Source organism: Hyla sarda, chromosome 6, assembly GCF_029499605.1.
Source record: "Hyla sarda isolate aHylSar1 chromosome 6, aHylSar1.hap1, whole genome shotgun sequence".
Classification (NCBI taxonomy): domain Eukaryota; kingdom Metazoa; phylum Chordata; class Amphibia; order Anura; family Hylidae; genus Hyla; species Hyla sarda.
The window spans coordinates 35989693-36013829 of NC_079194.1; the positions used below are offsets into that span (position 1 = coordinate 35989693).

Genomic DNA, 24137 nt, shown 5'->3' on the forward strand with positions numbered 1-24137 from the left:
ACCTCCCAGTATGTACCAGTTCACCTCCCAGTATGTACCAGTTCACCTCCCAGTATGTACCAGTTCACCTCCATGTACGTACCAGTTCACCTCCCAGTATGTACCAGTTCACCTCCCAGTATGTATCAGTTCACCTCCCAGTATGTACCAGTTCACCTCCCAGTATGTACCAGTTCACCTCCCAGTATGTACCAGTTCACCTCCCAGTATGTACCAGTTCACCTCACAGTATGTACCAATTCACCTCACAGTATGTACCAGTTCACCTCACAGTATGTACCAGTTCACCTCCATGTACGTACCAGTTCACCTCCCAGTATGTACCAGTTCACCTCCCAGTATGTATCAGTTCACCTCCCAGTATGTACCAGTTCACCTCCCAGTATGTACCAGTTCACCTCCCAGTATGTACCAGTTCACCTCCCAGTATGTACCAGTTCACCTCCCAGTATGTACCAGTTCACCTCCCAGTATGTACCAGTTCACCTCCCAGTATGTACCAGTTCACCTCCATGTACGTACCAGTTCACCTCCCAGTATGTACCAGTTCACCTCCCAGTATGTATCAGTTCACCTCCCAGTATGTACCAGTTCACCTCCCAGTATGTACCAGTTCACCTCCCAGTATGTACCAGTTCACCTCCCAGTATGTACCAGTTCACCTCTCCCTACCTGTGAATCACACTGTGTGTGGAGTTTACAAGGAGTTCATGGAGTCTGATGCCTATTAATACAGTGCAGTAAAATGATGAATGAGACGGCATATATATATATATATATATATATATATATATATATATATATATATATATATATATATACACACACAAGCCTCATTCCCTATTATTATCTACCAGCTATAATCCGGGCCGCCTCCGCCCCTACTGGTTCATTAACCTGACTACATTCCGGGAGACTGGTTTATTACATCTACAAACCTAAGAGAAGGAGAGGCCTTTCTGGACGAGGGAAGACATGTAGTGAAGTGTCCTGCATTCATCTTATATAAAGAACAATCACTTCTCAGAGCTCTGTGCACACGAATATCAGGGATTTTGTGTATATTGGAGCCATGAGAACTAGGTTTGATCCATTGCTGGGTACATTGAACCCCAAAGAAACACTTACACCTATACAAGACCACTGGGACCCCAACTCATCATTAAGAAGGGGTGGTTAAAGGGGTACTCCGCCCCTAGCATCTTATCCCTTATCCAAAGTATAGGGGATAAGATGTCTAATTGTGAAGGTCCTGCCGCTGGGGACCCCCGGGATCTCTGCTGCAACACCCCGCTACCATTACTGCACAGAGCAAACTCGCTCTGTACGTAATGACGGGTGATACTGGGGCCGAAGCATTGTGACGTCACAGCCCGCCCCCTTAATGTAAGTCTATGGGAGGGGCGTGATGGCCGTCATGCCCCCTCCCATAGACTTGTATTGAGGGGGCGGGCTGTGATGTCATGATGCTCCGGCCCCTGTATTGCCCGTCATTACGTACAGAGAGAGTTTGCTCTGTGCAGTAATGATAGCGGGTGCTGCAGCCAAGATCCCGGGGGTCCCAAGCAGCGGGACCTCCGCGATCAGACATCTTATCCCCTATACTTTGGATAGGGGATAAGATGCTAGGGGCGGAGTACCCCTTTAAGCATGTACGGTCTATAAAACCATTAAAGAAAAGCAGAGTACACCACTTTGTTATGTCCGGCAGTCCCATAGAGTTTGAATGGATCAGCAGTCCAAATGATTAACCAGCGCTTCATTCAAATGGGGAGCCAGGACCCCGTTTTTGTGATTGGTTGGGGGTCCCATTGACTGGACCCCCAGAGATCATATGTTTATCACCTATACTTTGGACTTTGTCTTATTTCTTAATTGGGCCAGCCCAAGTTCAGATACGTGTGACATCATAAACGCTGTAGACCGTGCTATACTAAAATATCATCACTTTAAAAACTTAAAGGGGTTATCCAGGAATAGAAAAACAGAGCTAATTTCTTTCAAAAACCGCTCTCGTCTGTCTCCAGGTTGGGTGTGGTTCTGCAGCTCATTTCCATTGAAGTGAGTGGGGCCAAGTTGTAATACCACACCCAAATGAGGAAAAGACGAGGAGCTGTTTATGGAAGAAATTACCTGTTTTTCTATTTCTGGATGACCCCTTTAAAGATGTTGGAACGACATAACGGAAGTTTTGATTGGCTGGGAGTCTGGATACTGACATCTCCACCGATAGCTAAAACAAAAAGGGCTAGAAAGGTTCACATGGGTCTACAACAGTATTTCCCATTCAGGGTGAATCCATCTGGTGGAAAACTTTTATTTTTTTATTAAATCAACTGGTGCCAAAAAGTTAAACAGATTTGTAAATTACTTTTATTTATTTACCAGTACTTTTTAGCAGCTGTATACTACAGAGGAAATTCTTTTCATTTTGGATTTCTTTTCTGTCACGAGCACAGTGCTCTCTGCTAACACCTCTGTTTATTTTAGGAACTGTCCAGAGCAGCATATGTTTGCTGTGGGGATTTTCTCCTACTCTGGACAGTTCCTGACATGGACAGGGGTGTCAGCAGAGAGCACTGTGGTCAGACAGAAAAAAAAATCCAAAAAGAAAAAAATATATATCCTCTGTAGTATACAGATGCTAATAAGTACTGGAAGGATTAAGATTTTTAATAGAAGTAATTTACAAATCTGTTTAACTTTCTTGCACCAGCTGATTAAAAAAATAATAATAATAATTAAAAAAAAATTAAAAAGTTTCCACCAGAGTACTCCTTTAAAGGGAACCGGTCATCAAAGCATATTTTCTAAACTAACTCAGATTATTTTCCCTAACTACTCCTAACACCCCTCCTGTCCTTAAATTTTTTTTCAAGCTTTAAAAAGCTGTGTATCCTACCATTCCCCTTGTACACACTGTGCGAGCTCCTGGCAGAAGAAAGTGGGTGTTTCCCAGCAGAGGCGATGTCACTGAATCCTGTGAGAGCTGTGCCTTACCATTCCCCGCACCCACTTCCTGAGTTTGGTCTTCTGCCAGGCTGGGACGAGACCAAACTAACTGTTTGACTTGAGGCTGGGAACAGAACAGAGCCACCTAGTGGCTGTTTTTTCAATTATATTTAAAACATATAAAAGGTTGAGAATTTTAACAGCAAGTAAATAGCAAAGTGTCTTATAATTACATAAGGAACAATATATTAAAAGTTGCGTTTGGTGACTTTAAAAAACTAAAACTCCCAGCAGAAACAACAACTCTCAGCCTTCGGCTGTTTGGGAATGCTGGGAGTTGTAGTTTTGCATCTGTAGGCACATTGGTAAGAAAACACTGTTCTACAGTCTGTAGATCACTTGCTCTGTTCTCTAATAAAGAGACATCTTGGCACAACACTAAGTTGAGTTTTTCTTTCCCTTTATTTTAGCGCTTAGTAGCAAGCCATAAGTTTTAATCACTGGGGGGTTTAGGTTCTAAGGCCCTATGATTTTTTATTTTTACTTTAAATCATGATAAAAATCCTATAAGGCCCCTAAACTACACAGTTATTTCAAAAGGGGGTATTCTTGAGAACCGAGCCCCCCCAGCCACGTTAACAGAAGTTCTGCTAACAGCGTGGCTTGAAGTGCTACATTGTACTTTGGGTTAACGTCTACAAGAGTTACATCAACTGCATAAAACAACCCTCGCTTGGCTGTGTTTGGCATCCTGGCCAGACGTGGCTGGGGGGCCTCCTCGTTCCCAAGTAAGGTGGGACTTGCACCTATTTGACATTTAGGGCACGTTCACATGGGCGGGTTTATAGCAGATTACATAGACTTCAATGGGGTCTGCTGCGGGAAATCCGCAACGGATCAAACTTGCTGCAGGAAACACTCACTAAACCCGTCCGTGTGAACGTACCCATTAAGGGTGCATTCCCACGTGGCGTATTTTGCGGCGTATTTGGTGCTGCGTATTTTCCTACCCATTGACTTAAACAGAGAAAATAAAATACGCAGCAGCAAATACGCAGCAAATACGCCGTGTGGGAATGTACCCTAAGACATATCCTATGGGTATTCCATAATTGTTTTTTATGAAAATATTTAAGGTACAATCACATGAGCAGGTTTACAGTGAGTTTCCCCCACGGCGGATTTTCTGTAGCAGATTTTATTGACTTCAATGGGATCAGATGTGAACCCACCCGATAAATGCCACAAAAATACACAAGTAATCAAACTATAAAAAAATAAAATAAAAACTACAGTGATCCCTCAACTTACAATGGCCTCAACATACAATATTTTCTACATACAATGGTCTTTTCTGGACCATTGTAAGTTGAAACCAGACTCAACATACAATGCTACTGACCGTCCAGATCTGTGAAACGTGTCAATGGCTGGAAGAATTGACCAATCAGAATGGGCAATTTACTGGTAAAACACCTGTATAACTGAAGTGTATGCACTGACTGATGTCTGGTAGCGCCCCCTACAGTACAGGGAGGTATTACATATTCTTCTGTACACTTTACCTGTACCAGGGTTAGCTGCTCCTTTGGACACCAGGTGAGGGCGGCTCCATGTTACTTTTTTAGGACACTGTGTACTGTACAGGACCCCGAAGAAGCTCCTGTCCTCTACATAGACCAGTGTTTCCCAAGCAGGGTGCCCCCAGCTGTTGCAAAACTACAACTCCCAGCATGCCCGGACAGCCTTTGGCTGTCCGGGCATGCTGGGAGTTGTAGTTTTGCAACAGCTGGAGGCTCCATGCTTGGGAAACACTGACGTAAACAGTGATTACAGCTCCCAGCAGATCTTTCTTACTTTTATATGTAAGGATTTGCTTTATCTGTATTAGTTATCTACTTATTTTTCTTTAATTCTCTTTTTCCTATTTTTGGATGACATTTTGGGGCTTTAGAACAAATTACCAGGTTTCCATAGAGTTATGGTCTCAACATACGATGGTTTCAACATACAATATTAATTGGTTCCAGGACGACCATTGTAACTTGAGGGACCACTGTACAGTGGTCCCTCAACATATGATATTAATTGGTTCCAGGAGAACCATCATATGTTGAAACCATCATATGTCGAGTACATATGTCTATGTAAAAATGGTAATTGGTTCTGGGGCCTTGGAACCATTGTATGTTGAATACATATCTCTATGGGAAACTGCTAATTGGTTCTGGGATGACCATTGTATGTGGAGTGTATGGGGAGTGTTTAACAAACCAGGGTGCCTCCAGCTGTTGCACAACTACAACTCCCAGCATGCATGTACAGCCATTGACTGTCTGGGCATGCTGGGAGTTATAGTTTTGCAACAGCTGGAGGCACACTGATAGGGAAACATTGATGTATGGGGTGTATAGTGTGTATATGTATTGTATGTGATGTGTGACATCGCATACAGTACTGTACAGTTCTTTAAATACCTTCAGGGGGGACAGAATGTCCTCCATTACCATCCTGCCGACTACAGCTCTATAGGAAAGGAAGGGGAGCAGCTCATTGGATGCCTGCAGCAAGATGCTGCAGGCTATTGGCTATAGCTGCACTGGGGGGCGGGGCTTACATGGAGCTCACAGTGGAAGCCTGCGTGGGCTAGCAGGACAGCATGTGAGTAACAGGAGGCAGAACGGGGCACACGGGGACACTAAACAACTATCTGTCAGTTGCTGAAGTTGTCAGCGCTGTCAGATAGCTGTTTGTACGATGGCCCCGACACACAGCAGCATCATATGTCGAGGCTGCCTTCAACATACGATGGGCTCTGAGAGGCCATCATATGTTGAAATGATCATATGTCGGGGCCATCATAAGTCTGGGGGTCACTGTATTTGACTTCATTCTCAGAAGTCTCCATCTTAGGGTGCATGCACACCACGTTTTCACTGTACGGGTGCCGGATCAACAGGTCAAAAATTAGCCAACCGGAATAAAACGGTGACTCTGGTCGGCTCATTAAAGTCAATGGATTTCAGCGCCGGTCCGGCTGGGGTACGGGAGCACACGGTCTTCCCCTCCCCCAGCTGGATCCGGCACCCGTACAGTGAAAACGTGGTGTGCATGCACCCTGACATTACATTTTTACATTTTCAAACAGATAAAAAAATAAATAAAAGCATACACAGTGTTCTAATTATGCAACATGTAGAATATTTAATAAATAAGTCACTATGATCGACATTTTATGTCTTATGGCCGATGCAACATAAAAATCATCATCTGACACTCAGGCGACACTTTTTTTGTGTTTTAGCAAATCCACTGGGCCTTTATCCATCTGGAATAGTTTTATTAAAAGATAAATAAAATGAACAATATATATCTCATATAGATCGATAGAATATATAATATATATATATATATATATATATATATATATATATATATATATATATATATATATAGATATATAGATAGATAGATGTCTCCATAGACTGAGAAAACTTTAAGAGCAGCAAAGCTTAAAAATACATAAAATAAATTAGGGGGGGAGGAAATTTAAAACAATTTTCTTTTTAAAGTTTAGGGCAGTGTTTTTCAAAGTCAGTTTTCCATGGACTGAGAAAAGTTTCAGAGCAGCAAAGGCTTAAAAATAAATAAAATGTCAAATGAATAAATAAATTAATGGAATTACACACCCACACACAAATACATTTCTTTCTTATATTTATTTAGTTATTTTTATTTATTTGACATTTTTATTTTATTTTATAAATTTAGGGCAGTGTTTACCAAAGTGTGCCTCCAGCTGTTGCCAATGGCTGTCCGGGCATGCTGGGAGTTAGTAGTTTTGAAACAGCTGGAGGCACACTTTGGAAAACACTGCCCTAAATTAATTAAAAAAATAAAAATAAATAAAATGTCAAATAAATAAAAGGAATTATACATTTCTTTTTTATATTTATTCACTTCTTTTTATTTATTTGACATATTTTTTTTTTTTTTAATTAATTTAGGGCAGTGTTTTCCAAAGTGTGCCTCCAGCTGTTGCCAACGGCTGTCCGGGCATATTGGGAGTTAGTAGTTTTGAAACAGCTGGAGGCACACTTTGGAAAATACTGCCCTAAATTAATAAAAAAAAAAAAAAAATGTCAAATAAATAAAAGGAATTATACATTTCTTTTTTTATATTTATTCAGTTCATTTTATTTATTTGACATATTATATATATATATATATATATATATATATTATATATATATTTTTTTTTTTTTATGAATTTAGGGCAGTGTTTTCCAAAGTGTGCCTCCAGCTGTTGCAAAACTACTAACTCCCAGCACGCCCGGACAGCCAACGGCTGTCCGGGCATACTGGGAGTTGTAGTTTTGCAACAGCCGGAGGGAATATAGGTCACTACTACTAGAAAATACAGCAATGTTCTTACCTGTAGCGCACATGAAAACTGGGGTCCTCGCGCATGCTTATCAACAGGTCAGTCCCCTCCATCAAGAAGCATTCTCACTATCACATCGGAAAGGTAAAAAAAAAAAAAAAAAAAAAGTAAAATCTCCCCCCCAAAAAATAAAAAAAGGGGGACTTTTTTCCCCCCCTTTCTCTAGGACTGACGACTATATCCAAAGAAAAAAGTAATAAGTCCGCACTGCAAAGCCCCAGAATCTTCTTTTACTTATGGAAACAACACGGTCCCCGCAGGTTCCTGCTTCCTGAACCTCGTCCCGTTCTGTTCGGCTTCCATTCTGCAGAGGGAAGACAAGAGGCTTTTTGCTTCAGGTCTCACTTTTTTTTTTGGTTTTTCCACTTTAGCAGACCAAAGCAGCGCTTACAGGGCGGAAAAAAAAGAAGCAAAGTGATCCATGCTGACCGAGCAGTCAATGGACTTAAGAGAGACGTGCGTCGCACTACGTGTAGCTATGGTAACTAAGGCAAGCGAGACTCGGGGAAGCGGAATGCGATCGTCTGCGGTGAGAGAGGGGGGGGGGGGGGAGCATGCCGGCCAAGTTTTTTTTTTTTTTTTTTAAAGAGGTATCAGATTGCATCAAAGCTCTTTGGAAATCTCCTTAGCCGGTGGTTTATATCATTAACAATGATGTCATGGCGTATTGGAGACGCGAGCCCCAGCACCGCCAAAGCCGCTTACCGGGCACCTGAAGTGAGTAGGAATCACAAAGCTTGTGCGTATGAGGAGGTAATTGATTGGAGAGGACATGGGAATGATCGGTACAAGCGTCCATTCACACACACAAACACGGGACAGGAACATTTATCGGATCAGGAAACGCTCATTACATTAAATTACAATAGAGAGATCACGTTTCTGCAGTAAAGCGAATGCTGCGAGAGGACAAAGAGATCATGTTCGTGCAGGTAAACATTAAAGGGGTACTCTACTGCCCCAGCGTCCAGAACGTTTAGTTCAGAACGCTGGGTGCAGGGGTCATGACATCAAGGCCACGCCCCTCATGATGTCACACCCCCTCAATGCAAGTCTATGGGAGGGGGCGTGACGTACGTCACGCCCCCTCCCATAGACTTGCATTGAGGGGGCGTGGTATGACGTCACGACCCCCGCAGCCAGAACCCAGCATTCGGAACTAAATGTTCCGGACCCTGGGGCAGTGGAGTACCCCTTTAAAGCGACAATCCCCTATCCATTGACCTAGGGCAGTGTTTTCCAAAGAGTGTGCCTCCAACTGTTGCAAAACTACAACTCCCAGCATACCAGGAGTTGTAGTTTTGCAACAGCTGGGGGCACACTGTTTGGAAGACCCTGACCTAAGGATGTAATCACCTGTGATGCACCTGCTGTTGCAAAACTACAACTACCATCATGCCCTGAATGGGATAGACTATCTGGGCATGATGGGGATTGTAGTTTTGCAATAACAAAGCATTGTTCAACAACCTATGACACCCCAGCTGTTGAAATACTACAACTCCTATCATGCTCTGATGTGGGTTTTAGTTTTAAAATAAAGCAAAGTCAAACAACCTTTGGCAGTTTAGCAGCTGAAATCCTACAACCATCACCATGTCCTGACAACCTACAGCTGCATTTTTCCCACAACCTTCTGCACCCCAGCTGTTGCTAAACAACAACTCCCATCATACCCCGGCAGCGTAGACTATCAGTGCAGTATGGGAGTTGCCCTTTTGCAACATGGAGCACTGTTCCCTAACCCAGTGTTTTCCAAACAGTGAGCCTCCAGCTGTTGCAAAACTACTACTCCCAGCATGCCCAGACAGCCTTTGGCTGTCAGAGCATGCTGGGAGTAGTAGTTTTGCAACAGGTGGAGTCACTGTTTGGAAAACACTGCCCTAACCTGTAGCACTCCAGCGGTTTATAAACTACAACCTCCATCATGCACTGACAACTGAAGACTTTCAGGGCATGATATTAGTTGCATTGCAACAGCTGGAGAACCGCAGGTAGAGAAAACACTGCTCTATGAGGTTCCCATGTCATAATAAGACATATGCACAGGGCTACTTAGAGAATGATGGGAGTTGTCACTTTCCAACAGCTGGAGAACCACAGGTAGAGGAACAGTGACCTAGTGAATATGGACATTTATGACCTAAAATGGACTTAAATAGGCACTGCCGGAGCTAAAAACTTTGTATATGTTGTTACTGATGAAAATGAAAGACCTTTTGTAATATGGTTGTTTAAATTTTTTTTAGAATATTTAGTAGTAGTTAGAAAACGGCTTCTGAGAATCCCACCACTAGGGGTCCCCATTCCAACTGGGACACCAACCAGTACTGCAGCAGCATCAGGCTTGTCCATGAGTTATGGACAAGAGATGACTCATGGACAAGGCTGCAAGAGCAGACACACCAATCACCTCCCACCACTACAAGGGAGGGACATGCCCCCTCCCACCACACACCAATCACCTCCCACCACCACAAGGGAGGGACATGCCCCCTCCCACCACACACCAATCACCTCCCACCACTACAAGGGAGGGACACGCCCCCTCCCACCACCACAAGGGAGGGACACGCCCCCTCCCACCACACACCAATCACCTCCCACCACAAGGGAGGGACATGCCCCCTCCCACCACACACCAATCACCTCCCACCACCACAAGGGAGGGACACGCCCCCTCCCACCACACACCAATCACCTCCCACCACTACAAGGGAGGGACATGCCCCCTCCCACCACACACCAATCACCTCCCACCACCACAAGGGAGGGACATGCCCCCTCCCACCACACACCAATCACCTCCCACCACTACAAGGGAGGGACACGCCCCCTCCCACCACCACAAGGGAGGGACACGCCCCCTCCCACCACACACCAATCACCTCCCACCACAAGGGAGGGACATGCCCCCTCCCACCACACACCAATCACCTCCCACCACCACAAGGGAGGGACACGCCCCCTCCCACCACACACCAATCACCTCCCACCACTACAAGGGAGGGACACGCCCCCTCCCACCATACACCAATCACCTCCCACCATTACAAGGGAGGGACACGCCCCCTCCCACCACACACCAATCACCTCCCACCATTACAAGGGAGGGACACGCCCCCTCCCACACACCAATCACCTCCCACCACCACAAGGAGGGACACCCCCCTCCCACCACACACCAATCACCTCCCACCACCACAAGGGAGGGACACACCCCCTCCCACCACACATGAATCACTTCCCACCACCACCAAGGACACGCCCCCTCGAACCACACATCAATCTGCTCCCACCACCACAAGGGAGGGACACGCACCTTCCCATCACACACCAACCTGCTCCCCCCACCACCACCACCACGAGGGACACGCCCACTCCCACCACACAATCACTTCCCACCACCACCACCACCACCACGAGGGACAAGCCCCCTCCAACCACACATTAATCACCTCCCACCACCACAAGGGAGGGACATGCCCCCTCCCACCAATCGCTTCCCACCACCACCACGATGGACAAACCCCCTCCCACCACACACCATTCACTTTCCACCACTACCACAAGGGACAAACCCCCTCCCACCGCACACCATTCACTTTCCACCACAAGGGAGGGACACGCCCCTCCCACCACACACCATTCACTTTCCACCACTACCACAAGGGACAAACCCCCTCCCACCGCACACCATTCACTTTCCACCACCACAAGGGAGGGACACGCCCCCTCCCACCACACACCATTCACTTTCCACCACCACAAGGGAGGGACACGCCCCCTCCCACCACACACCATTCACTTTCCACCACCACAAGGGAGGGACACGCCCCCTCCCACCACACACCATTCACTTTCCACCACCACAAGGGAGGGACACACCCCCTTCCCGAGAGGATTTCTAGCACTGTGAGCTAATGAAAAGAGGGATTTTCATAATAAATATAGGGTGACAATTTTTTTTTTACTGTAAGTGGATCTATTAGCCGTCACACCCCCTCCTATAGATATGAATAGAGGGGGTGTGGCGTGACATCACAAACACGGAAGCTCCAATCTTCCGTGTTCCGGATGCCGCTGACGGCCCGGAGATCTTGGTGGGGTCCCCAGCAGCGGGACCCCCGCAATCAGACATCTTATCCCCTATCCTTTGGATTACCCCTTTAAAATCAGATGTCTGCAGGGAGAAGCCTGCAGCAGGATCCAAAGCGATCAGCTGATCACCCTAGGGGTCATATTCAGATATGATGAGAGTTTTATGAGGTATAACAGCAATTACACACACACTGGAGGACTGTCTGTCATCTATTTCTCGCTGGGACATCTGCTTTATTAGTCAGTCTTCGCCATCTGTCTGCTGCGCGGTTTTACATAACCGCTCACAATCACTTGGTGAAAAACAATGGCGAGATCTCAGAAGTTGTGGGAACAAGACATCTGTCGCCGGGTTAGGATCTGTTCACATCTGTGGTGGAGCCGGCGTAGTGGACTAAGTCATATTGGACGTCATTTATTTATTTTTTATTGTTGAATGATACTCATGATAAGCCATTTACATTAATCAGGTAAAACTAATAATAAATCGGTTGCTATGAACAATGCTTCAATTTTCGACACAGGTTTTAATAACCCCTCCCCCTAAGCGCACAAGATCCACCCACATGGCACTAACGTGTGCCCCGGAACGTGTAGCATTACTAATACTTTCCTTGCAAGTTTTCCTAGACAAGTCAGACAATCTTTCCGCAGGGAGATGCATCCAAAAGCCTGCAGCATCTACACAGTATACGGGAGATATATGCGGATCAATTTATGTCATCCAACCATCCCAAATGCAACGTAATTATATAAATATATTTATTAGTTGCTCTTTGATTGTTTAATTTATAGTAAAAATAAATAAAATAGACCTATAATGTAAAATGACATTATACACAACACAATGTATTTTTTTGTGTATGTTCTATTGAATTATTAAAAGGGGTTATCCAGGAAAAACCTTTTTTTTTATATATATCAACTGGCTTCAGAAAGTTAAACAGATTTGTAAATTACTTCTATTAGAAAATCTTCATCCTTCCAATAATCATCAGCTGCTGAAGTTGAGTTGATCTTTTCTGTCTGACAATAGTGCTCTCTGCTGACATCTCTGCTTGTCTCGGGAACTGCACAGAATAGAAGAGGTTTGCTATGGGGATTTGCTTCTACTCTGGACAGTTCCCGAGACAGGTGTCATCAGAGAGCAGTTAGACAGAAAAGAATAACTCAACTTCAGCAGCTCATAAGTACTGAAACGATTAAGATTTTTTTTTTTTAAATAGAAGTAATTTACAAATCTGTTTAACTTTCTGGAGCCAGTTGATATATAAAATAGCCGATAATAGGGAAATAGCCGATAACTTATACCGGAATATCGGTATAAGTTATTGGCTATCGGCCTGAAAGGTCACAGATTATCGGTATTGGCCCTAAAAAAAAATAGATATCGGTCGATCCCTACCCAGGACGGAAGTTTTTTTATTTATTTTTTTTGAAAAAAAATTAATTAAAAACTACATTTATTCTGAACCCCCACCTGAAAAGGGAAACAAAAGGGAGTAAAGAACCTAACTAAACAGCCCGTACTAGAAAATAATAAAATAATAGACCAGGTCTGGGGAGCTCTCAGACCCGTGTCTTGCCTCCTACTGACACTAGATAAATCTGATTACCTCACTTCCTGTGGGCGGGTATATCCTGCCAGCGAGGAGCAGACTTTTTTTCCTAGTGTCAGCGCCTCCTAGTGGCAAGAGCATATACCCATCAATATAGGTGCCCCCCAATGAAAACTACATTTATTCTTACTCTGGAAAACACATTTACAAATAACCATTACCAGTAGTGTACACCAATCAGCCATAGCATTAAAACCAACTCATGTTGTGTAGCTCTCCAAACTATGACCCACTGAGCCCTGGACGAAACAAGATCTACGATGCGTCCTGTTGTATCTGCGGCCAATCCTGTAAGTTGTGCGGTGCGGCCTCCATGGAGGAGACTTCTTTCTCGAGCACATCCCACAGATGATCAATTGGATTGGGACCTGGGGAGTCTGGAGGCCGAGTCACCATCTTGATTTCTTTGTCAGGTTCCTGAACAATGTTTGCAGTGTGGCCGGTGGGGCAGTGTGGCCCAGAGGGGCAGTGCGGCCCAGAGGGGCAGTGCGGCCCAGAGGGGCAGTGCGGCCCAGAGGGGCAGTGCGGCCGGAGGGGCAGTGTGGCCGGAGGGGATTCGATCTGTACAATGGTTAGGTAGGTGCTACGTCTCACAGTAACATCCAGATGATGCCAGGACCCAACCCAAGGGTCAGGGCACCCATCACCCTGTTGCCAGTTCACTGTTCATCCTAACATTGACCAGTTTTGGTAAGTACTAACTGCTACATACCAGAAACTAATGCTACTCACATGACTTGTCAGTGGTTTTAATCTTCTGGCTGATCAATGTACATAAAAGGTAACAATCACATACAAGCAGCAATAAATCACAGGAAAGCAGGTAAAAGATAAATCACCGAAATCAAGGATTGTACTAAACAGCCAATCGTCTGCCATAACTGATATCAGAGGAATTGGGTTGAGAAATACATTGGGATAAGGAAACATCTAGAAGGAGGTCACACAGAAACTCTAACTATATCACATGATGAGAAAGTAACAAATAAATTATTTCTATAATAAGGCATCACAGTGCGCCGTGGATAGTATATCGACGGGAAGCGTGCAAAACAATAAAAACCTTGCAGGTGGACGCTCAACTTGTTGTGTTGTGAACGAGCCACAAAAAGGCTATTTTCACACGGCAGAATTTCGGAACAGAATCCTGCATAAATTTATAGCCAATTCACTTAAAGGGGTACTCCACCTCTAGACATCTTATCCCCTATCACATAGACTTGCATTGAGGGGGCGGGGCATGACATCACACGGGGGGCGGAGTTGTGACGTCACGATCTTCCGTTCCCGTGGTCGGGAGCCAGAACCTCCAGCGCTGCCAGAAGCAGTTACAGGTGGGTGCTGCACGCTATATTGCGGGGGTCCCCAGCGATCAGACATCTTATCCCCTATCCTTTGGATAGGGGATAAGATGTCTAGGGGTGGTGTACCTCTTTAAATTGAATTCCTGCAGCAGAAATTCTGCAGTGTGAATGGGACCGCGGAATCCCATTAAAGTCAATTGGCTGTAAATTCATGCCTAACTATAATCTCCTTTTGGTTAAAGGGGTACTCCGCTGTTTTTCAGCACTGGACTACTCCTTTACGTTCTATTTCCATTGGATATTCCTTTCGATAGCTTTGCCATGGTAAAAAATACACCAATAAGTTACACAACAAAACATTTTTTAGAATATGTGTCTGAAATGGGGAAACTTTGACTAAGCCCAGCTAGGGGTAGGAACGAGATACATACAGCACTATAAAGCATGGCGGGTCATACCTGAACTGTGGAAACTCCTTCCCTCCTCCTTCCTCTTCAGACTGTTCAATAACCTTAAATGCAAAAATATTTAAAAAATAAAAAAAAGTTACCTAACACAATACATATAACACAGCAAGCACAGCAGGCAAATTATACAAGTTATTTTCCACATCTCACGTAAAAAGATAAAGAGACAATGTACTGCTGCAGGAAAAGATACAGACACTCTCCTCAGGTCTATGCTTAACTACTTAGCAAAAAGAAAGAAAGAAATGGAATGGTGAAAAAATGGAATATCTTTCTTATCAAAAATCACAAAAGTTAAACAAAAACACCCCACAGAGCAAGGCTTTCCAAACTGGGTGCAGCAACACATAAGTGTGATCCGGGACCACCCCATTCTCCAGCAGCCACCGCTGGTCACTATGTGGGCACAGTCCTGCGGGTGAGCTATCAAATCAGCGAGTAGCGGTGGCTGCCTGGACTGAAGAGTGAGGCCCCTGACATTAGCAACGGCGCTGGGGGGCGGGGAGAGGAACAGATTGGCAAAGGGAGTAAGAAGGGAGATTATGAAATGGCACAAGAGGGGATGAAGAGGAGTGATGGATAAAATGGTACAGGGGGTGATAAGTGATGGATGAAATGGTACAGGAGGTGATGAGTGATGGATAAAATGGTACAGGGGGTGATAAGTGATGGATGAAATGGTACAGGGGGTGATGAGGAGTGATGGATGAAATGGTACAGGAGGAGATGAGGAGTGTTGGATGAAATGGTACAGGGGGTGATGAGGAGTGATGGATGAAATGGTACAGGGGGTGATGAGGAGTGATGGATGAAATGGTACAGGAGGGGATGAGGAGTGATGGATGAAATGGTACAGGGGGTGATGAGGAGTGTTGGATGAAATGGTACAGGGGGTGATGAGGAGTGATGGATGAAATGGTACAGGGGGTGATGAGGAGTGATGGATGAAATGGTACAGGGGGTGATGAAGAGGAGTGATGGATGAAATGGTACAGGAGGTGATGAAGAGGAGTGATGGATGAAATGGTACAGGGGGTGATGAAGAGGAGTGATGGATGAAATGGTACAGGGGGTGATGAGGAGTGATGGATGAAATGCTACAGGAGGGGATGAAGAGGAGTGATGGATGAAATGGTACAGGAGGGGATGAGGGGTGATGGATGAAATGGTACAGGGGGTGATGAAGAGGAGTGATGGATGAAATGGTACAGAAGGTGATGAGGAGTGATGGATGAAATGGTACAGGAGGTGATGAGGAGTGATGGATGAAATGGCACAGGAGGTGATGAGGAGTGATGGATGAAATGGTACAGGGGGTGATGAAGAGGAGTGATGGATGAAATGGTACAGGAGGTGATGATGAGGAGTGATGGATGAAATGGCACAGGAGGTGATGAGGAGGAGTGATGGATGAAATGGCACAGGAGGTGATGAGGAGGAGTGATGGATGAAATGGCACAGGAGGGGATGAGGAGGAGTGATGGATGAAATGGTACAGGGGGTGATGAAGAGGAGTGATGGATGAAATGGTACAGGAGGTGATGAAGAGGAGTGATGGATGAAATGGTACAGGGGGTGATGAAGAGGAGTGATGGATGAAATGCTACAGGAGGGGATGAAGAGGAGTGATGGATGAAATGGTACAGGAGGGGATGAGGGGTGATGGATGAAATGGTACAGGGGGTGATGAAGAGGAGTGATGGATGAAATGCTACAGGAGGGGATGAAGAGGAGTGATGGATGAAATGGTACAGGAGGGGATGAGGGGTGATGGATGAAATGGTACAGGGGGTGATGAAGAGGAGTGATGGATGAAATGGTACAGAAGGTGATGAGGAGTGATGGATGAAATGGTACAGGAGGTGATGAGGAGTGATGGATGAAATGGCACAGGAGGTGATGAGGAGTGATGGATGAAATGGTACAGGGGGTGATGAAGAGGAGTGATGGATGAAATGGTACAGGGGGTGATGAAGAGGAGTGATGGATGAAATGGTACAGGAGGTGATGATGAGGAGTGATGGATGAAATGGCACAGGAGGTGATGAGGAGGAGTGATGGATGAAATGGCACAGGAGGTGATGAGGAGGAGTGATGGATGAAATGGCACAGGAGGGGATGAGGAGGAGTGATGGATGAAATGGTACAGGGGGTGATGAAGAGGAGTGATGGATGAAATGGTACAGGAGGTGATGATGAGGAGTGATGGATGAAATGGTACAGGGGGTGATAATGAGGAGTGATGGATGAAATGGTACAGGGGGTGATGATGAGGAGTGATGGATGAAATGGTACAGGGGGTGATGAGGAGTGATGGATGAAATGGTACAGGAGGTGATGAAGAGGAGTGATGGATGAAATGGTACAGGAGGTGATGATGAGGAGTGATGGATGAAATGGCACAGGGGGTGATGAAGAGGAGTGATGGATGAAATGGTACAGGAGGTGATGATGAGGAGTGATGGATGAAATGGTACAGGAGGTGATGATGAGGAGTGATGGATGAAATGGTACAGGAGGTGATGATGAGGAGTGATGGATGAAATGGTACAGGGGGTGATGAAGAGGAGTGATGGATGAAATGGTACAGGAGGTGATGAGGAGTGATGGATGAAATGGTACAGGGGGTGATGAGGAGTGATGGATGAAATGGTACAGGGGGTGATGAGGAGTGATGGATGAAATGGTACAGGAGGTGATGGATGAAATGGCACAAGAGGGGATGAAGAGGAGTGATGGATGAAATGGCACAGGGGGTGATGAGGAGTGATGGATGAAATGGTACAGGGGGTGATGGATGAAATGGCACAAGAGGGGATGAAGAGGAGTGATGGATGAAATGGTACAGGGGGTGATGAGGAGTGATGGATGAAATGGCACAGGAGGGGATGAGGAGGAGTGATGGATGAAATGGTACAGGGGGTGATGAGGAGTGATGGATGAAATGGTACAGGAGGTGATGAAGAGGAGTGATTGATGAAATGGTACAGGGGGTGATAAGTGATGGATGAAATGGTACAGGGGGTGATGAGGAGTGATGGATGAAATGGTACAGGGGGTGATGAGTGATGGATGAAATGGTACAGGAGGTGATGATGAGGAGTGATGGATGAAATGGCACAGGAGGTGATGATGAGGAGTGATGGATGAAATGGTACAGGGGGTGATGAAGAGGAGTGATGGATGAAATGGTACAGGGGGTGATGAAGAGGAGTGATGGATGAAATGGTACAGGAGGTGATGAGGAGTGATGGATGAAATGGTACAGGAGGTGATGAGGAGTGATGGATGAAATGGTACAGGGGGTGATGATGAGGAGTGATGGATGAAATGGTACAGGGGGTGATGAGGAGTGATGGATGAAATGGTACAGGAGGTGATGAGGAGTGATGGATGAAATGGTACAGGGGGTGATGATGAGGAGTGATGGATGAAATGGCACAAGAGGGGATGAAGAGGAGTGATGGATGAAATGGTACAGGAGGTGATGAGGAGTGATGGATGAAATGGCACAAGAGGGGATGATGAGGAGTGATGGATGAAATGGTACAGGGGGTGATGAGGAGTGATGGATGAAATGGCACAGGAGGGGATGAGGAGGAGTGATGGATGAAATGGTACAGGGGGTGATGAGGAGTGATGGATGAAATGGTACAGGAGGTGATGAAGAGGAGTGATTGATGAAATGGTACAGGGGGTGATAAGTGATGGATGAAATGGTACAGGGGGTGATGAGGAGTGATGGATGAAATGGTACAGGGGGTGATGAGGAGTGATGGATGAAATGGTACAGGGGGTGATGATGAGGAGTGATGGATGAAATGGCACAGGAGGTGATGATGAGGAGTGATGGATGAAATGGTACAGGGGGTGATGAAGAGGAGTGATGGATGAAATGGTACAGGAGGTGATGAGGAGTGATGGATGAAATGGTACAGGAGGTGATGAGGAGTGATGGATGAAATGGTACAGGGGGTGATGATGAGGAGTGATGGATGAAATGGTACAGGGGGTGATGAGGAGTGATGGATGAAATGGTACAGGAGGTGATGAAGAGGAGTGATGGATGAAATGGTACAGGGGGTGATGAAGAGGAGTGATGGATGAAATGGCACAGGGGGTGATGAAGAGGAGTGATGGATGAAATGGCACAGGGGGTGATGAAGAGGAGTGATGGATGAAATGGTACAGGGGGTGATGAGGAGTGATGGATGAAATGGTACAGGGGGTGATGGATGAAATGGCACAAGAGGGGATGAAGAGGAGTGATGGATGAAATGGTACAGGAGGTGATGAAGAGGAGTGATGGATGAAATGGTACAGGGGGTGATGAAGAGGAGTGATGGATGAAATGGCACAGGGGGTGATGAAGAGGAGTGATGGATGAAATGGCACGGGGGAGCAGCAGCCACATCTGCTTCATAGGATGCACAACGAGATATGTGTAACTGGCGGTGCAGCAAGAAGAGTCACCAAACTATACATGTCTAAAGATGGCATCACCAACATGAGAAGTTTGGAAAGCAGATAAACAGCATCACTGGGACCACAACATTGTAGACAATATACTTTTATCTATAGGCTATAATGGAGTTATAGTTATAGCTTTAACATACCTGATCTACTTATTCCCCTTCCCCCACTGAGAAAACATCTGTGTGAATGGAGCCCTATACATCTTCTCACACTTTATTTACCAACCATATATATTTATATAAACTGCACTGTCAGAAGTCTTCGCCCTCAAACCAGTCCTACGGGCCTCCCGCCCTGCACGCGGGATGGGTTATAGCTGGATCACTACATTTATTACAGATGAGCCACGCTGAAAACACGCCTGACAGAAACTACAGATTCCCTAACCTGCAGCACTACAACTCCTATCACGTCCAGAGAGACAACAGATGTCCGGGAACAATGAGAGTTATAGTTTAGCAATAATAGAGAACTGTTGTCAAACCTGCGGCCCTCCAGCTGTTTTACCTTATCACATTTAAAGGGGTACTCCGGTGGAAATTATTATTATTATTATTTTAAATCAACTGTCGCCAGAAAGTTAAACAGATTTGTAAATTACTTCTATTAAAAAATCTTTACCCTTCCAGTACTTATTAGCAGCTGTATGCTACAGAGGAAATTCTTTTCTTTTTGAATTTCTTTTTTGTCGTCTTGACCACCTTGCTCTCTGCTGACACCTGATGCCCATATCAGGAACTGTCCAGAGCAGGAGAAAATCCCCAAACCTATGCTGCTCTGGACAGTTCCTGACGCGGACAGAGGTGTCAGCAGAGAGCACTGTGGACAAGACAAAAAAGAAATTAAAAAAAGAAAAGAACTTCCTCTGTAGCATACAGCTGCTAAAAAGTACTGGAAGGGTAAAGATTTTTTAAAGGGGTACTCCGCACCCCTAGACATCTTATCCCCTATCCAAAGGATAGGGGATAAGATGTCAGATCGCCGGGGTCCCACTGCTGTGGGCCCCCGGGATCTCGGCTGCTGCACCCACCTGTACGGCTGCTTTGGAGACCGACCACAAAAGGCGGACGAGAGTGACATCACGACATGCCCCGCCCCCTCAATGCAAGTCTATGGGAGGGGGCGTGACAGACCTCCCATAGACTTGCATTGAGGGGGCGGGGCGTGATGTCACACAGGGCGGAGTCGTAACATCACGCTCGTCCGCCATAGTGGTCAGTCTCCGAAGCCTCCAGCGTTCCCGGTGCGAGGTGGCAGCCGTACAGGTGGGTGCAGCAGCCGAGATCCCGGGGGGCCCACAGCAGCGGGACCCCAGCGATCTGACATCTTATCCCCTATCCTTTGGATAGGGGATAAGATGTCTAGGGGTGCGGAGTACCCCTTTAATAGAAGTCATTTACAAATCTGTTTAACTTTCTGGCACCAGTTGATTTAAAAAAAAATAAAAAAATTTTCCACCGGAGTACCCCTTTAAGAGACATAACTTATTTTTGCATCCACAGATCCCCTTGCTGTGGGAGGTTCATTGAGTCTTACAAGGACCGTAGCTGCTTTAGGAGCCAGGATCTGTATTGATCACAGCTAGAGATGAGCGAACTTACAGTAAATTCGATTCGTCATGAACTTCTCGGCTCGGCAGTTGATGACTTATCCTGCGTAAATTAGTTCAGCCTTCAGGTGCTCCGGTGGGCTGGAAAAGGTGGATACAGTCCTAGGAAAGAGTCTCCTAGAACTGTATCCACCTTTTCCAGCCCACCGGAGCACCTGAAAGCTGAACTAATTTATGCAGGAAAAGTCATCAACTGCTGAGCCGAGAAGTTCGTGACGAATCGAATTTACTGTACGTTCGCTCATCTCTAATCACAGCAGCTAATGCAATGTTTCCCAACCAGGGTGCCTCCAGCTGTTGCAAAACTACTACTCCCAGCATGCCCGGACAGCCGAAGGCTGTCCGGGCATGCTGGGAGTAGTAGTTTTGCAACAGCTGGAGGCACCCTGGATGGGAAACAGTGGGCTAAAGGGTTAATGGTGGACATGACTGATATTGGCCATTAGCTATCAGCTATGCATGAAGAGAGCGCAGCTTCCGTGCCCGCTTTATTTGTGGCATAAATGTCCGTCATGGTGCACTAAGCCCAAGGACACCATTACGTACATTTACACCATGTGTCCTCTATGGGTTAGGGATCTCTGTGCATTACATAATACTAAAGAGACTATGGGGGAGATTTATGAAGCCCTGTCCAGAGGAAAAGTTGCCCAGTTACCCATAGCAACCAATCAGATCGCTACTTTAATTTTTCAGAGACCTTTTCAAATATGAAAGAAGCGATCTGATTGGTTGCTATGGGCAACTGGTCAACTTTTCCTCTGCACAAGTTTTGATATATCTCCCCCTATATATATATATATATATATATATATATATATATATATATATATATATATATATATATATATCTCAGCACTTGACAAATTTGCTTTGAGGGTGCGTTCACACGCTATTTGTTTTTGCAGGTTTTCCGCTGCATATTTGAAAGGGTGCGGGCTCTTCTCGGCTGTCCGCAGCAGATTTTCCACGGAGGAATTTACGCAGCGGAAAATCCACCGCAAACCCCCACTGAAGTCAGTAGAGACTGCGGCGGATTTTCCGCAGCGGAAATTCCGCTGCGGACAATCTGCTATGGACAGCCGAGAAGAGCCCGCACCCTTTCAAATCCGCAAAAACAAAAAGAGCCAGCTTAATCTAGGAGCCAGCAACAAAAAAAAGTTTTTAATGACTGTCGCAATTTTCCAGTATTTGTGCCATGAGCTGTAGTTTATTATCGTTACTACTTTTTGCACATTTTTTTCCCTCCTTCTTTCTTTGTGGGATTTGATCAAAAAGTTAGCAATTTTAGTGCTTGGAACTTTTGTGAGGATTAGGAATGTGATTAATAGTTTGAACAATTATTTTATTTTTACATTTTTCTTCTTTGGAGAGACAGGAGATGCAGCAAGGAGCCTGGTGCTGTCTGGCAACACTATAGACTGCAGGAGAGTTTTTACATGTGCCACCTGGGTGGGAGCAGGGTAGGGGCAGTATGCCAAGGCAGGTGTACAGCCCCCCTACACGCACATATAGCACTGCCCCCAGCACCCACTTGGCACTGCAGGGCGCTCTCCTTTGGCCTCCTCCTGACTGTCTCCCTCATCTGATGACAGCTCTCCATTTGTTGATCCGGGTCCCTCCCTGGTCTCAGCTTCTCCTGTAGCTTGGGAGGGCGCACAGTGCCAAGACGCACACCCTCTGCTACCATGCCACAGCCTGATGTATTCACATGCTTGGTAAGTAGAGGAAGCATAGAAGCTCTCTGAATGAGGGGACGTGCTGGAGGAGCTACGGACGGCCATTGTACGCTGCCACTGCTGCTGGGGTTAACAAAAACCTAGGTGCCAGGTTGGAATTCTCAGTTGACATGGTAACCTGGCGCCTGGGATTTGTAGAGCCCTGCTAAATTATATTTCTCCAAAAAGAAATGGACGGCACTCCAGCGGTCCAGTGAAAAAAGGTCAACCTTATTCACCCAAAGTAAACAAGCGACGTTTTAACCTACTAAATGAGGTCTTTTTCAAGCTTTGAAAAAGACCTCATTGAGTAGGTTGAAACGTCGCTTGTTCACGTTGGGTGAAATAAAGTTTACCTTTTTACACTGGACCGCTGGAGTGCCGTCCATGTCTTCTTGGAGTTACGCAGTTTGGGACTTTGTGGTCGGGTCTTTGATTGGACTGAGCACCTGCCTTGATCCTGGGATTGAAATCCCACACAGTGCATATATATATATATATATATATATAAATAAGCCGCTCGGCTCTCCAGGATTTCTCATTGTATTCTAATGCCGCTCCTTATACTGGATCTAGATTGTTAATAAGGCCGGGCCAAGCCTTCAGTAATCCCTTAGTCCAGTCAGTGTGTGTATGTATATATATATATATATATATATAATATATAGTATGTATGTATTACGGGTTTGGTTGATTCGTAACAAGCAGCCTGTGAATGCGGGTGTCAGGTCCACAAGTTCTGGTGCTGGTCCTGTGGCGTCATTTACATAGAGAAAATTTGCAATGGCAGCACAGGACCAGAACTTGTGGACCTGACACCAGCATTCACAGGCTGCATGTTCCGAGTCAGCCAAACCCGTAATACATACATACTATATATATATACACATACATACACACACACACACACACACACTGACTGGACTAAGGGATTACTGAAGGCTTGGCCCGGCCTTACTAACAATCTAGATCCAGTATAAGGAGCGGCCTTAGAATACAATGAGAAATCCTGGAGAGCCTTTTATATGCCGTTTTAAAGGTTATGGCCTTATAATCACATAACAGATGATCTCACATCTATTCATAGGAGCGTCGGAGACCGAAAGAAAAAGCTATAAATACATTGAAAGGAATTTATCATTGTATGTGTGAAAAATAAATATATAAAATGTATATTTTTTTCTGCCATTTGCCGGGTAAGGAGCTAAATTTATGGAAAAGATCTTAAGTACGTTTCAAAGTGTGGCATGGGCTGCAGTGAGATTGTGCAAAAAATGGCGACAATTTAAAATTAATGCCTTTTCGATAATTCACCTACCACTGCAAAAAGTGAATCTGACTTTATTCTAAAGGCGTTTTTGCACAAATGGCCGCTTGCTTAAAAAAAAAAAAAAAAATTAATTGCAAAAACTGTACACAAAAAGGAGTGCAAATACAATGCAAAACT

At 45.3% G+C, this 24137-nt stretch overlaps 1 protein-coding gene across 4 annotated transcripts in view; it reads right to left on the minus strand.

The window, feature by feature from the left end:
• The window catches only part of GPSM2 (G protein signaling modulator 2), a 67234-nt gene that overhangs the window by 37949 nt on the left and 5148 nt on the right, over nt 1–24137 (minus strand). The window contains exons 2-3 of one of the 4 annotated variants that reach the window (XM_056523502.1): nt 14879–14931; nt 7388–7464 (exon numbers count right to left, since the gene is read on the minus strand). In XM_056523502.1, the coding sequence (XP_056379477.1) occupies nt 7388–7449 (62 nt within the window). In that variant the 5' untranslated portion in view covers nt 7450–7464; nt 14879–14931. Of the gene's footprint in view, nt 1–7387; nt 7465–13113; nt 13182–14878; nt 14934–24137 lie in introns of all 4 variants that reach the window. The other 3 variants (XM_056523505.1, XM_056523503.1, XM_056523504.1) reach the window with 3 other exon arrangements.